Raw genomic sequence first — 16,088 nt, 5'->3', positions numbered from 1 at the left:
TGTCACAGGGCTGCAGTGACTCAGGGACACGGGGTGAGGAAACACATGGGGACACTGAGTCACACGCAGCAAGAGGGGATGGGTATCCCAGCGCCTCCATCCCTTCTTGGTCCCTTCCAAGAGTCCTACTACAGGACCCTCACCTATAGCCCCTCAGTTTGGCTAGGCTGGTTGGAGTTCCCCAGCCCCACACAAAACCCCCAGAGCCCACCCATGTTTTGGAGGTATGGATGCGGAAATGAGGTGTCTGCACAGAACTGGGACTGGCCCCAGGCACGGAGCTGCTTCCAACAACTCCCTCTGTTCGTGAGCACTTTGTGCTGCTACAAAAAGGGCTAAGTGCTAATTAGCTCCTTCCAGGTGTAGGTTTGTCCTCAGGGGGACAGTTGCAGAGAACTAGCACTGGATCTTAATTAAGGCAGCAAAGGAACCAGAGATACAGATCCTTCCTCTCCCTGGTGTGCCCATGCTGGGGTTGAGGACACAGGGGAAGGTGGTGGCTGTCCCTACAATGCGGGGACCAAGGGAGCATAGCTAGGACACAGCCCTAAAGCAAATACATGGCAGTCATGGGCACTGTCCCCAAGGGAAAGGGGACCTGCAAGGGACATCCTTGTACCCCTCATTGTGCCATCAGAACTGGGAAACTCATCACAGGACTGCAGGCTGCTGCAGCTTTGTGCCTACAAGCTTCAAGCACAGGACGTCGCCCTTTGCTCCAGCATCAAAACCCCCATTTTTTTTCCTCCAATTTTATTATTCTATGGCCTCTGTGATTTCCAGAGGGGAGGGAGTCAGGAACAGTGATGGGGAGTGGGTGCCGACCCGCTGCAGCTAAGCTTTGGGTGATGCTGTGGGCTGCAGTCGCTGCAGCTCCAGGAGGCGGAGGAGGAGGAGGAAGGTGACGCTCAGGAGAAGCAGCCAGAACACAACCCAGTAGGGCTGCGGGAGGATGAGCCACGGCTGCCACAGCTCCACAGGGGATTCCTTGGACCTGGGGACAAGGCAACAAGGGACATCCTTCACCCCAAGGCCACAATACTTGCCCCAAGCAGGGACAAGGCTTAGCCCAAACCTGGATGAAACAAGACTGAGGAGAGCACAGGTGACTCAAAGTGCATGGGGAAACTGAGGCAGGCCAGGTTCCCAGTGGGACAGTCAGAAACCTCCATCCCCAAGCCCCCCCAACTCCATCCCCACTTGCTGGCAGCACAGGGATTACAGAACCCCGAGGATGCAGGGTATTGCTCACATCAGCCTGAGCTTCCCCAGCTCCTCGCCCCCTGTGCTCGATTCTGACTCTTTGCTGCCTGCTTCTGCCACTAGTCCCTCGCTCACCGCGTTGCCCTGGCCTGGTGGCTCCAGTTTGTTCCTGGGGAGGGAGAAATGAGACACTGTGCCCCATGGGATAGTGGAAGACAGAGCCATGTGGTTCCCCCCACCCTTCCACTCACCCAGCACCATTACCTCTGGGCGCTGGTCTGGTGCTGGGCACCCTCGGGCTTGCCAGCGAGGGTTGCTTGGTCATCCATGCTGGCAGCTGGCTGGGCACCAAAGGAGGGAGCGTGAGCACCCGGACCTGGTGGCACCTAGCCCACCTGTCCCCACTGAGCATGTCCTTACCAAGAGCTGCTTTGGGATGACAGCAATGCTGACTCTGCGGCGTGCAGACGCCTGCGGGGAACAGAGGGGATAGGGTGAGCACAGTGCTGATCCTTCCCTGCACTCTCCATCCCCAATGTGAGCAAGGGACACCAAGGAGAAGAGACACTGCCAGCCTCCCATTGGTAGGCGATGAGGAAAAGGGGCGTCAAAGCCAAGAGCATCGCACCTGTCCCTGCTGTGCCAAGCGGTGCCACCTAACCCCTCCTGAGTGCTCCCCTACCTCATGAGCTGTAGGGGAAGCAGAGCCAAATTTGAGCTGGAGCTAGAGAGCAGCCTCCTCCCCGTCAAGCCCTGCAATGCAGAGGGACTGCCTGAGGTCTCTGGGCCAGCAGCTCTCCCCTACATTTTGCCCCAGCGCTTCCAGCAGACCTTGCCCGCAGCAGTGGCTGGGAAGAGGGGTGCTGCCCTGGGGGAACAGTGCGTGGGGACAGCAGGGAGAGGGACATTCATATGGCACGAGGTGGTGCTGGGAGAGGTGCTGCACTGCCATTACCTGCTGGAAACTTCGCATCAGGGGGTGAGGCCTCAGACGCAGCTCTACGTCATCTGGAAGAAAAGAGAAGAAATCTCACACTGCCTCCAAAAAGAAAAATGGGGCTGACATGCAGGCAATCGTGAACGTCCCTCATGTTGGAAGCAGACAGGACCACATGCTCTCCACTTGACACAAGCCACAGGTGTGCCCAGCCAGGGGAGACTGCTTGTACACACGCATTGTGCATGGGATTTGCAGGGACAGGGCATCCTTTGTGTGCCCCCTGCCCTGCATTCCCCACTGGGCTTCAGGACAGCCAACAGCACCTGCTCCCACTCTGTGGTTGCTGTTACATGCACCCCTTGCATTTGTCATCGGGTCTGGCAGCTGCAGTCCCAGCTGTCATCCACCCCCAGTCCCCAGCTGATGGCTCCGCAGCACAGAGTCATGCTGAATTCGTGGGGGGGTTGGAATTGAATGCTGTAGCGTTGCCCCCACAGGGTTGAGTCCACCTCACCCTGGGTCTCTGCCAGCTGCCGGTTGCGGGAGTTCTGCTGAATCAGGCACTTCATCTCCTCCAGCTCAGCGTGCTCACGCAGGTGGTGCCGCTTCAGGTTCTCCACATGCTGGACCATCACCTCCGCCGCTCGGCTCATCCGCGCCTCCTATGCCCGAGAGGACCAGCCTTCAGTTCCCATTTCGCCCATGGACCCACGCGCCCACCAGCCCTCTCTGGGTGCAAACGCATCCCCTTCTCACTCCTAGGGCACCCTGGTGTGTGCCAACAAAGCCCACACAAGCACTGCGAGGAGGAGGCACAGCCCCTAGAGATGTGTTCCCAGCACCTCCATCCCTCACCCACCTGGTGGACAGCTCCCAGCTTCTCCGCAGCACTGGTGGCACGCTTGATAGCAGCTGCCAGCACGGCCAGGCTGCACTGCAGCTGCTCCAGCACCTCCTTGCAGCTCACATCCGTGCAGGATGTGCTCAGCCTCTGCAGGAGGAGAGCACGGAGCAGCTGGAGCTGGGACTTGGAGTTGTCCAAATCTCTCTGGAGCTGGAGACCCCCAGCAGATGTCAACCCCCTCCAGTGCCCACCTACCTCCAGGGCAGTCTGACACTGCCCCAGCTCCTCCTGGATGTTTTCCTCTGCTGCATCTTGTGCCCGCTTCTCCACCTGCACCCGTTGCTGCAGGGTGAACACGTCACAGCGAAATGCCAGGGCGAGGTGTGCAAAGGCTGCCTGTGGGCAGAAGGGCACAGGACTGGGACATGAAGGGGAGGCCACTGGGGCTATGCATGGCTATCCCCAAGACACAGACTCACTCCCATGTGCCATTGAGCACTGCTCTCCATAAAGACCATCAGCACTGCCTGACTCCGGCTCTCATCAGAACGCCGCACACTAGGGTCAGACCCTGCGCAATGCCACAGGACAGGAACATCCCTTGGCAGCCAATAATGCACTGGAATCCCAAGGCCTTCTGGTACAAGGATGCGGCAAGCAGGCACCAGCTCTCGCTGCAGGTCATGGCTGGCATGCAGGGCAGCAGAGCCTGACTCAGCCCTGGCACTCACAGGACAAATATTTTTTATGACGGAGGTTTCTGCTGCCTCCCTGCTCAGGGAACTCGAGGAGCACTTTGTGGGATTACTGGCTGCTCATCATGCCACAGAAACGCAACTGCATCCAAATGCCAACTGCATCACTGCCAGGGGACTGCGGAGCCCAGGAGCGGGACACAGTCCCCCGGCTGGGATTCGGTAGAACATCGGTCCCCTTTCCCCTTCCCTAGCTCACCCGCAAGCCCTCACCTCCACGTCCTGCTCCGTCAAATCCGTGCTGTGGAAAGAGAAGAGTTGTCAGAGCTGGAGGCATAGCGGGGACTGTGTGCTGAAATGCCTTTCATCCACTCCCAGAGGTGCCTCAGGACCCCTGTTCCGCAGCCCCAGCAGCAATGCAGCCACTCGCCCCTTTACCTGTGCAGTCCCAGTCTCTCCAGCACTGAGAGCTCAATGGGGAAACTCAGCAGTAACTCCTCTGGGGTTCCTTTATCTGTGGGGAGGACAATATGTGAGAGCTTTTGCTTGGTCTCCTCTCCTCCCTCCCATCCTCCCATACAGGCGTGGGAACGTCCCAGCCCTTCTTCCAGCAGGGACGGTTCCCATGTCCCCACCAAGGGAGCTGAACCCCATCAGGTCATGCAGTTCCCACGCTTGTCCCCAGTCACTTCATGCTCCACCATAAGGGCACCCAGCCTGGGACATGGCATGGTGATTCACCCACCTTCCTCGATCCCATCGCCGTCTCCGGTGCACAAAGCCAGCTCCGTGCCCGGCTCCTGTGGAGGGGCACTGTCAGAGCAAACCCCTTCCTGGTGCTGGATGGCATCCCCCCAAAAAAAAGCATCACTGAGCTGCTCTGCAGACCCAAACCCATTGCCCTCCTGTCCTCCTCACCTCACTGACGCTCTCCATGCTCTCCTTGCTTGCAGCCAAAACCCTATCCAGGTGCTCCTGGGGACTGCTCATCCTCCCTGGGGAGGGAGAGCAGTGGCAGCAGTGTGGCAGCATCCCTGTGTCAGCCTTGGGACCCCTAGAACCTCCAAGATGCTGGGGAGTGTGGGCTGGCAGGTATCCCCCAAAGTCCCACCCCACAGGGTTAAGGATGTCCCCACCATCCAGGAGGAGCTGTCGGGAAGCAGGTCAGGGTCGCAGGACTGGAGGGGACATGAGGATGCAAGGAGGTGCTGCTAGGATGAGGGACTCCCAGCTGGACCCATGCAATGCTGCTCAGGGAGGGAGGGGGCACAAAGCTACCCCTTTCCCCCACCCCCACCCCAGATATCTTTACCTTCATCCGGAACTGCGAGGAGCCCAGCTGGCTCTGCCTGCTGCTCCCTGCAGGGAGGAACTAGAGTAAACCCAAAAGCAACTTCAGCAGGAGAGGCAGCATCTCACCCTCCCTGTCTGGGACCTGGGTCCTTTCCGAGCATCCTCCGCAGCCCACTCCGTCCCCACTGTCCCTGGCATGAGTGCAGCAGCTCTCCCTGTACCTAACAGCCCCTCCGTTGCAGAGGAGCCAGCAATGAGTCACCAGCCTGCAGCAGTGCTTCTTAGCACATTTATTTTGCCCTGGCTGCCAAGCAGACCTCACCGCCAGCTGGCCTCCTTGCAGGCACAGCAGCAAAGCTGGCTCGTGTCACCGCTGTGGGGACAGCAGGCTTTAGCATGCAGTCACACACCTCAAAATCTTACCCTGTGCTCACAGGGGTCTAGCAGCTCCATGGAGCCAGGGCTGCTGGAGCATCACAGTGCATGGAGACACAAGGGCTGCTGCGCAAACAGCCACCATGCCAGAGGCCAGCACCCAAGTGGGAAAGAGTTTGCAGTCCCAAACTTTGTTCCTGGCTCCGAGCAAAGCTCAGCAGCACTTTTCCCTCTCCTCCCTGCAATTTGTTCCCCAGGATCAGTGGCCATGAGAGAAAGCATTGCTGCGCCAAACCAAGACTGAGTGCTGTATCTGGCACTGCCATCCCCATCCCAACGCTACCAAACCCTGGTGCACATACCTGCTCTGGGGGGGGCTCTTCTGGCAGCCCCTGCGCTGTCGCCGCACCGCACGCCCCTGGGCTCGTCCCCGCACCTCTCTCCCCGCTCCCAGCGAGGTGTCCACCCGTGGCTTCATCTGCACAGCACAGAGGCTCCAGGACCAGCACACCTATCATGAGAGACACGTATTAGCCATGCACAGATGGGAGAACGCCTCTAAATGTTATATTTTTAAAGTGTTTTCTCACCCAGCGGCAGCGCGGAGGCATCTGTGGGCTGCAGGAGGATGCTGCTGGGATGGGCATGGGGAGAGGCAAGTGACGGATTTACACCAAGTCACCTCTGTGCAGTGAGGAAGATGGGCTTTTCCCCCTGCCACCCCTGTTTCCCACCCCCCACCCATGATTTCCAGCATGAGCAGCATGACCCTCACCCCTCTGTGGGGTACATTTGCACTCCCTGCCTGGTGCAGAGAGGGAGCAACTTGCGCTGGGGACACCTCAAGCATCCTGCCAGTCAGGCTCCTGTGCAAATAAATGCATGGGATTCCTAGATCCTTCTATAAGTAAGCTCAGGTGTCTCATTTGAGTTATTTTCCAATGTTTAAACAACAGAGAGAAAGATGGCAGAAGGCCCAGAGAGTCGCTGTCAGTCCCAGGAGCTGAGCCTGCAGAAACGCAGCTACGGGGCAGAAGGAAATTTCTTTCTTTTTTTGTTTGTTCATTTTGGTCAGGATACGAAATGCAGCACCGATTTAAGGGGCTCACTCTGTGCAAAGCCTCAGCTGAGCTCAGCCACCCCCTTCTCCCACAGATCAGTTTTGACCTAGGAATATCTGACAACTTCCATGTCCGTGCACTGGGAATTGTCCCCAGAACCTCTGCCCAGGGGTCCAGGAACCCCAAACAACAAACCAAACTCATTCCATCAGTGAGCATCAGTTTCATCCAGAGGGGTAGTCCCTGCTGCAAAGCATCAGCTCCGGGACAGCTATGGCAGACCCTGCAGCCTGGTGCTTTACCCTATCTCACCACCCACCCCACATCTTTGATCCACGGCTAGCAACACATAGGCATGCAGCTCATTGCACAGCATAGCGTAAATAATCCCCGGGCAGCCAGCCCCACTCTCCCTTGGCTCACTGACTTCATCAAACATTCCCCAGGTCATTACCTGCCCGAATCCGTCCCAAAAAGCCCCAGCTCAGCTCCAGCCCTCTGCACAGTCGGGACCCTGGGGATGGGCGCCAGGGCACCACACAGTGCACACTGCCAGCAGCACAGCGATCACATCCGCTGCAGGAGCTGCCAGCGAACAGCTCAAAGGGAGAAGGCCTTTAAAGGACATGCACAGAGCAGTCGGAGCTCCCCATGCGGGGCCAGGCTGGGCACTGCACAGGTGGCCCTGCATCTCCTATATGGGGTACGGTGTGTGATGGGGGCTGGAGGGGAAAAGCTGAGCCTCAGCACCAGGTGAGAGCCCCCGCACCTTCACATGGGGCACAGCAAGAGGGTACACTGGGACGGCTTGTATGTGGTGATGCAGGGAAGCCCCATCCCTCCTACTGCCCCTGCTTCACCTCAGCCATTAACCTCAATGACCCTTTCTCTGCATGACCTCTTTGATCAAATCCATCACATCCCCTGAATCTGCTTTCTTCCCCTAAGGAGCTTAAGTGGAGTCAGATTCGGTGCTCACCGCTACGGAGGACCAGCCTGCAGGCAGGAATGCACTGTTGTCTCCCTCATCCCATGTCTCCACTGCAGGTCTTTGGGGTCCGCCAGTCTCCTAAGCCCTCAGAGGGCAGCCAGCAAACAGCATCTCACCACCTGCAGCAGGGCTGGCCCAGCCTTGTACCAGCTGCTGGGAGCTCAGGACACAGCCCCAGGGCGACATGGCAGACAAAGAGAGTTGGGAGAGGCCACTGGCAGCTCTGAAGCAGGAGTTGTGCTGTGCCAAAGCGGGATGGAGCTTGAACATGGCCATCAGCAGCTCTTAGGGACACAGTTAGTGGGCCTGGGGTGATGTCTGGACTCGATCTCAGAAGTCTTTTCCCATCTTAATGATCCCCCACCAGGATGGAGTTGCAAATGCCCCTGAAGCTCCAGGGATGGATTTTCCCTCCTGGGGCCATCACCTCCTGCTTGGACCCAACCCCACAGCAGAGCTGCCAATGAGTCATAGTAGGGGAAGGAGAGCCCCACATCCCCAGCAACACAAACATGCATGATTAGCACCAATTAATGACAATTAGCACATTGTAAGCTCATACTGCCAGCACCAGAATGACACAGGAGCTCAGCAAAAGCAGCAAGAATGTGCTAAATAGCCACAGACATGTCAAAAGGCAAATTGGCACTGCCACCCTCTGCCTTACACAGCCTTAAAATATCTCCCTCAGGATCTCCTCTCTTCCCTGTCTCTCTATGTTAAGTTTGCGGCCCACCTCCAAGAGTTTTGAGATGCAAGGAATGGTCACTCATGCTTCTTTCCAGAGGAGGATTTGCAGTGAGTGGAGGACATTGATCTGAGCTGTAAGAGGATGCCTGAGGTTTGCAGGGTGCAACCATGCAAGTCCAACCAGAGGCAGTGCAGCAGGACCCAGAGCAGCACCATCCCTCCCATTCCTCACCATCAGTGCTTTCCCAGCTGCTCAGCAAGCATGTCCAAAGGCAGAGGAATGGTTCTGATAGAGTTGGGCTTTCACAAGCATTACTAGCACACCTCTGGGCATCTTCTTGCTTTAGAAAGCAGAGCCCCAAGCACCAAAGACCCCTCCTCTGGGCTGAGACCCAGCTGACAGAACCTGAGCACTGCAATGCCATTCCCCTCCACGCTGCCTGGCCACGTGGGTCTAACCTGTGCCTTTTGTTGTTGATGCTTTTTTGCTTTTTCTAGCCAAGCACAAAGTCTCTTCTCAACAGAACCCACAACCAAGATTTGTACAGCAGGGCACGAGGCAGAGCAAGCAGAGCATAGAAAAACAGCTACCCCTGAGGACAGACAGAGGCTGGCAAGCTCAGGGGTTGGAGGACAGGCACCCCTGCTGTAGCGATCAGAAGGACTAATGCGATGGAAATAGCATTACAAAAGGCGGAAGGAAAATACAGCACTCACCCAGATCAGATTTTGGGCTTGCAGGGAAAGGCTCCCACCAAGGAGGGATCTCCAGGAAGAGATCCTTCCTCAGGGGCAGTCAGCCCTTAAATGAGGCCTAAGAGGAGTGGAGCCAGGCCCCACCCCTTCTGGTTGCACAGGTGAATTGCCTTCACCTGTGCTCCCAGGGTTGGCTGGATCTTTCCTCCAGGTGCTCAATCAGTGTTTCAGGCCATGACTCAGCAGTTCCCATACACCTGCATACACCAGTGCCTTCCCACCAGAACTGTTTAGGTCACGCTGGCCCCATCCCTGCAGGCACCCTCCTCCCTGTGAGCAGCACCCTGGCACTGGGCAGGCTTCACAGCTTCTGCCACTGCATCCTGGCAGGTGCACAGCTGCAGAAAGTGGATCCAGTAGACACATGGACATAAGGACATCACCTTGTCAGCTGCCAATGTCAGGAGAGAACTTTACACAAGCAAAAGCAGCCCGTCTCCCCGTGCACCAACCTGCTCAGTGAGGACGATCCAGAGCAAGACTCCACTAGGACATCTCCAGCTCCAAGAGCAGAGCAGCAGTGAAGGTCCCACAGCAGCTCATGGCCCCGACATCTTCCCCGAGCTCCTCTCAAAACTGCCTGAGCTTGTTCTCAGATGGCAGGGACAGTTGTCAGCCGGATTATCCACTTCTCAGCTTGGGAAGAAAGCTGCTGAGACCCACACTAGCTGCTGCTGCTGCAGCAGACATGATTTATGAGACTGGCACAGGAGCCCGGTCCTACGACGAGCATAAAGCTGAACCCCAGCCCTTGACCACAAACTGCAAACCTGAGCGTACTTCAGCGAACAACCAGGCTGTCACGGTTCAGCCTGGTTTGGCCTAGTGCCCGTGACAAGGGGGCAAAGTGACCCACAGATTCATGTCCTGGGAAGGGGGTGGGAAAGGGAAAAGGTAGGGAGATGGGCCTAGACGAGGAAAACAGCAGCAATGAGCTAAGGGAAAAAAAACTTAGTTTATTAAATATAGTAGTGGAATGTGAGATAATAAAATACAATACAATAAGATTGGAATTGAAGCTAATAAATCAAGTAAAATGAGTTTCCAAAGCTGAAGTCCTTACTCTAATGCTGTAGGCGAAGCAGCCAGGGAACGAAGAGGGCAGCCTCATGACTCCCTGTCAGCTTTATCTTTCCCTCCATACAGAAAATGGAAATGGAAAAATGAAGTCTTCTGGGAGTTGTAGTTCATTCTTCTCTTCTGAGATGGAGAGACTGGAAGTATCGACAATCTACAGAACTGCAGCATTAACTCTAACTCCTAGTGCACTGCCAGATGTTATGATGTGGAATACTGATGAAAAACCATAAAACCACGACAGTCTGCTCTCCCGAAGTCCAGGCAAGTGAACTTGCTGTGTCTCCTCCTCGCCATCCTAAGGATCTTGAACATCACCATGTCATGAACACTGCAGCTATGGTTTTGCTGGTATGATCAGAACCAGTTGCTCTTTTCTTAAAGAGACAGTATCAAGCTAAAAGGTCTGTATGCAAAACTGTGATATTCCCCTTTCACTTACTCCTAATACTCTAGGATATTTTAGCCTTTAGAGTGTCATTTTTATGATGTCTAGGCAGTTTTGTATTACACATTTCAGCAGATTCAGAGAACTGAAAGGATTCTAATGGTAGGTGCTTCCAAATAAGCGTAGCTTTGTGGTATTCACTGAAACGTTCGTTGTCCTGGCTTTTTATAATTTTAAAGATCTTTATGTCTGTGAACACTCTGCTTATTAATAAAACAAAGTTTGGGTCTTACAGTACTTGACAATATCTCTTTAAGCGTCTCTGCCTCTTCTTCATTACAAAATAATTACCAATCAGAATGTTGTTTTTTTCTGTCTTCTAATTCATTGCTTTCCCATTCCGAGGCACCAATTCTTTCTATGCAAGTGAATTAAATTTTTCCATCTGTAAATTTAGGTGGAAAACTGCAGTTTGCATTCATATTACAGATATTCATAATCACTTAGCACAGGTTTCCTGGGTTTCCTTTGGTGCAGGTGCCAGGTTTGCCCACTGAGGACACCAAGTCCTGAAATATTTTCACGACAGTCTTTAATTGAAAAGTGATTAGACGATACACGTTCCTCACCGGGGAGCCATAAGCTGACCCCGGCGGTTCAGCAAACAGCACTCGCGGAGATCCGGAAGTGGCGTACCTACGCTCTGACCGCTCTGCGCAGCTAATCCGCCAATCTCTGTTTTGATTAGTCCTCCCGGCAGTAGCGCGCATGCGCGCCGGAAAGCGGAAGTGGCGTACCTACCTTCTGACCGCTCTGCGCAGCGAATCCGCCAATCTCTGTCGTGATTAGTCCTCCCGGCAGTAGTGCGCATGCGCGCCGGAAAGCGGAAGTGGCGTGCCTACGTTCTGACCGCTCTGCGCAGCTAATCCGCCGATCTCTACTGTGATTAGTCCTCCCGGCAGTAGTGCGCATGCGCGCCGGAAAGCGGAAGTGGCGTACCTACGTTCTGACTGCTCTGCGCAGCTAATCCGCCAATCTCTATTGTGATTAGTCCTCCCGGCAGTAGTGCGCATGCGCACCGGAAAGCGGAAGTGGCGTACCTATGTTCTGACCGCTCTGCGCAGCTAATCCGCCAATCTCTGTTTTGCTTGGTCCTCCAGGCAGGAGCGCGCATGCGCGCCGGAAAGCGGAAGTGGCGTACCTACGTTCTGACCGCTCTGCACAGCCAATCCGCCAATCTCTATTGTGATTAGTCCTCCAGGCAGTAGCGCGCATGCGCTAAGTCCCGCGTTTTGACCCCCAAAATTCCCGTTTCTTACCGCAGTATCCCATTTTTAACCCCAAATCCCCATTTTTAAAACACGAAATCTCCATTTTACACCCGAAAAGCTCCACTTTTCACCAAAATCACCCCCAAAATCCCCATTTGAAACCCCCAAATCACCCTTTTTTACACAAAAAATCCCCCTTTTAACCCCCCAAATCCACGTTTTTCACCCCGAAATCCACTGTTTTAACCAAGATCCCCATTTCGAATCCCCAGAATCCCCATTTTTAACCCCACAAATCCCCACTTTTAAGCAAAATTCTCCTTTTTCACTGCAAAATCCCGTTTTTGGACCCTCCAAATCCCCATTTTTTAAACACAAAACCTCCATTTGACACCCCAGAATCCCCACTTTTCACCAAAATCATCCTTTTCACCCCAGGAATCCCCTTTTGAACCCCCAAATCCCCATTTTTCACCCCCAAATCCACTCCTTTAACCAAGATCCCCATTTTCAACCCCCGAAATCCCCACTTTTAAGCAAAATCCCCCTTTTTCACTGCAAGATCCCATTTTTTGACCCCCCAAATTCCCATTTCTTACCCCAAATCCCTATTTTTAACCCCCGAATCCACATTTTTAAAACATCAAACCTCTATTTGACACCCCAAGATCCACTCTTTTCACCAAAATCACCCTTTTTCACCTTCAAAATCCCCATCTGAACCCCCAAATCACCATTTTTCACACCAAATATCCCTCTTTTTAACCCCCCCAAACCCCATTTTTCATTGCACCTTCACTCCCCAACATCAGCCCAGTGTCACCTCCCAGCATCTCCCCAGAGATATCACCCCAGCTTTGCTCCAACATCAACACTAGAGATACCCCGGCATCAACGGCAATGTCACTGCCTTATATCACTCCGGTATCACCCCAGTGTCTCCGCCCCAACGTCACTCCTTGATGTTAAACATAATAGTCCCTAATAGTGCAAGTGCACTATTACTATTCGACCCCCGAGAGACAGCAAACCGCTGGAAGGAGAGAGAAGGAACATGCCGGCAGTGGATTCGATAGGCAATGCCAGCAGGGCGTCCCCTGCTTCAAGGGGCACTTTGCCTCTCTCCCCTACTGCAGCCTCTCTCCCGCTTTGATTCTCCCCAGGGTCTGCAGGGTCGGTTCCATTGCACGCTATACCTGTGTGACCAGAGCACGATACACAGCCCACACAGAACAGCTGCTTGCCAAAGAAGTCTGTGCAAAAACAAGACCAACTACCAAGGTCCGCTCTCTCTACAAAACAAGATTCTTGTGGCTATAGCCACAAATATCAGCTCCCTTAAAACTGTGGGATACTTTGTTCCATCCCAGGATCATTCTTCAGTCAGAGGCCTTTAGGTCCCCCCTACACAACTCCCCTACAAGGTCACCCCCGGAACGTCCCTCCCAGAGTGCCACCCCAACATTACTCCCTGATGTTGCCCTCAAGTGATACCCCAACATGACCTCCCCAGAGTCACACCTTAATATCACCCCAGTATCACCCCCCACTGTTACCCCAACATAACCCTCCAAAGTCACTTCCCAGCATCACCCCAGTGTCACCTGAATATAACTCTGCAGCGTCACCACAACATCACACCACAGCCTCACCCTCCAGCAATACCCCCCAATCACCCCCCCAACGACACTCCCCAACCTGAACCCAGCATCACCGCAATGTCACCCCAGTGTGTCCCCCAAGCGTGCATCCCCAGCATCACCCTAACATCACTCCCTGATGCCACCTCTCAGGGATACACCAACATCACCCCAACAATATCACCACAGTGTCACTCCTTGATGTTAAACCCCAGTGATACCCCAACATCTACCCCCAAATTCTCTCTCCAACATCACTGCTGTATCACCCCATAGTGTCACCCCAACATCATCCCAATGATGCCAACCACGTGTCACTCCAATGTCGCTTCTTGATATCACCTCCCGTGATACCCCAACATCACTTTGCAACATCCCTTTCCAACATCATTCTCATGTCATACCCCAAGAACGTCACCCCAACAATATCACACGAGCATTACTCTGATGTTCCCCCAGCAATAGTCACCCCTCAGCATCACTCCCAAATGTGACACCAGTGTCCCCACCCCACATCACCCCAATACTGTCAGCCCCCAGCTTCTCGCCAGCAACAATGTTCCCCCAACCGTCACTCTCTGGTGTCATTCCCAAGGACATTCCCCAGTGTCACCACAATGATATCACACGCCAGCATCACCCCGCAACATCACTCCCAAATCTGAACCCAGTGTCACCCCAGTGTGTACCCTGAACGTGCACCCCCAGCATCAACTCCAGCATCACCCCTTCCCCCCCACAATGTCACTTCCTCACATAACCCACTGTGATACCCCAACATCACCTCAGTGTCACCCTGCAACAATGTCACCTTCTAACAATGTCACTACCCAGTAATACCCCAACGTCACTCTGCAATGTCACTATTATCACCAGTGTCATTCCAGCGTCACCGTGATGTCCCCTCGCCACCACGGTCACTCCAGTGTCTCTCCCCAGCATCACTCCTTGATGTTAAACCCCAGTGATACCCCAGCATCACCCCCAACTTCACTCCCCAGCATTGTCACCCCATACGTCACTGCCTGATGTCAGCCCCCAGTGATATCCCAACATCAGCCCCCCCCAATGTCACTCCCTAATATGACCCCACTATCACTATAATCCCTGTAAGTGGCAAGCAGAACCTCCCTAAACAAGTGCACTATTACTATCTGACCCTTGAGAGCTGGCAAACCGCCGAAAGGAGAGAGAAGGAACACGCCAGCAGGGCATCCCCTGCTTCAAGGGGCACTTTACCTCTCTCCCCAACTGCATCCTCTCTCCCACTTTGATTCTCCCCAGGGTCTGCAGGGTTGGTTCCATTGCACGCTGTACCCGCATGGCCAGCGCACAATGCAGAGCTCAAGCAGAACAGCTGTTTGCAAAAAAGTCTGTGCAAAAACAAGACCAACTACCAAGGACAGCTCCTTCTACCAAAAAAAGACCCCTGCGGGTACAGGCACAAAAATCAGCTTCCTTAGAACCGTCAGGATACTTTGTTCCATCTTAGGATCATTTTCCAGTCCGAGCCCTTCAGCTCCCCGACAACTTCCCCCCCACCACCAACAACATCCCAGGGTCACCACTTTGCATACCCCCAACAACGTCCCCCCAGCATCATTCTCTGATGTCACCCCCACTGTCATTGTTCCCTGTAATGACATAACACGACAGAAAACACAGTAATAATAGCAGAATTACAAAGTTCTAGGCTGTTGCAAATGAAAACTGGCTCAAACGCAGCAGCCATGGATTCAGAAAGAAAAGAAACAAACCTGCTCCACGCTGGGAGACCTCAAGTAGGCAGAGACCTCCAGCAAAATCCCCTCACTACCACTGCCAACCCTTAAATGATGCCTGGGAAGCAGTGGATCCTGGCTCCACCCCCTTCCTGTCACTCAGGTACATTGCATGCACCTGGACTCCCCTGGGCCAGCCCTGCCTCCCCACCAGCCGCTCGATCACTGCTTCGAGCTGTGACTTAGCATTGCCACTACACCCCCCAGCGTCACCCAAACGACGCCACCCCCCCAGTGATACCCCAACATCACCCCACAACGTCACTCCCAAACATCACCCCGATGTCACCCCCAGCATCACCCTAATGTCACCCCAGTGTCACCCCCACCGTCTCTCCCTGACATCACCCTCCAGCGATACCCCAACACCCCCCCAGGGTCACTCCCCTGGAGCCACTCCCCAGGGTCACTCTGAAGCATCACCCCAGTGTCATCCCAGCATCACCCTCTGGTGTCACCCCCCCCCAGTATCACCCCAACATCACTCCTGCTGTCACTTCATACTGTCTTCGTGTCCCCCCATTTCCCCACCATCCCTGCTGTCCCCCCACTGTACCCCTGTCCCTCCATCATTCCCCACCCCCTCATCCCCTGCTGTACACTCCTCTGTGCCCCCATGTCCCCCCATGCCCACCTGCTGGCACTGACCCCTAGCTGCAGCGCAGCGCTCCACGAGTGGTTCTGCGTCACCTCCACCAGCACCTGCGGGAACAGCCCAGCACCGTGTCCCCCGTGTCCCCCATGTAATCACATGCCCTCTGTGTCCCCTCTGTGTCCCCTCTGTGTCCTCGTGTCCCACCCATGTCTTTGTGTCATCCCTGTGTCCTCCCACCACGTCCCCTCTGTGTCCCCTCCCCACGTCCTCCCTGTGTTCCTGCATCCCCCCCATGTCTCTGCATCCCCTCTGTGTCCTCATGCCCCCATGACCTCGCCACAGTGCCGATGCGCAGCACAGGGTGGTCCACACGGCACAGCAGTGTCCTTGTCACTGTCTGTGCTGTCACTGGTGCTATCACTGCACCTCCTGGCAGTTGATGGGCACCTTGGGCCTGGCCTTGGGGGGACGTGGGGACATCAGGGAAC

General features: G+C 54.8%; 1 protein-coding gene across 1 annotated transcript; it reads right to left on the bottom strand.

Annotated features, from left to right (window-relative positions):
• On the bottom strand, positions 1,279-15,018 carry LOC110388269 (lymphoid-restricted membrane protein-like). The gene is made up of 14 exons (XM_021377382.1): positions 14,982-15,018; positions 5,713-5,861; positions 4,995-5,041; positions 4,601-4,677; positions 4,428-4,482; positions 4,121-4,196; positions 3,956-3,983; positions 3,243-3,383; positions 3,003-3,134; positions 2,658-2,805; positions 2,159-2,211; positions 1,624-1,674; positions 1,455-1,544; positions 1,279-1,372 (listed from the first exon to the last, which is right to left on the bottom strand). Exons 2-13 carry the CDS (start codon positions 5,826-5,828, stop codon positions 1,464-1,466), a joined length of 1,005 nt encoding a protein of 334 aa, XP_021233057.1. The 5' UTR covers positions 5,829-5,861; positions 14,982-15,018; the 3' UTR covers positions 1,279-1,372; positions 1,455-1,463.

Source organism: Numida meleagris, chromosome 25 (genome assembly GCF_002078875.1).
Source record: "Numida meleagris isolate 19003 breed g44 Domestic line chromosome 25, NumMel1.0, whole genome shotgun sequence".
Lineage (NCBI taxonomy): Eukaryota > Metazoa > Chordata > Aves > Galliformes > Numididae > Numida > Numida meleagris.
The sequence above is the reverse complement of the archived record's forward strand: the minus strand, read 5'-3'. Positions and strand labels throughout refer to the sequence as shown.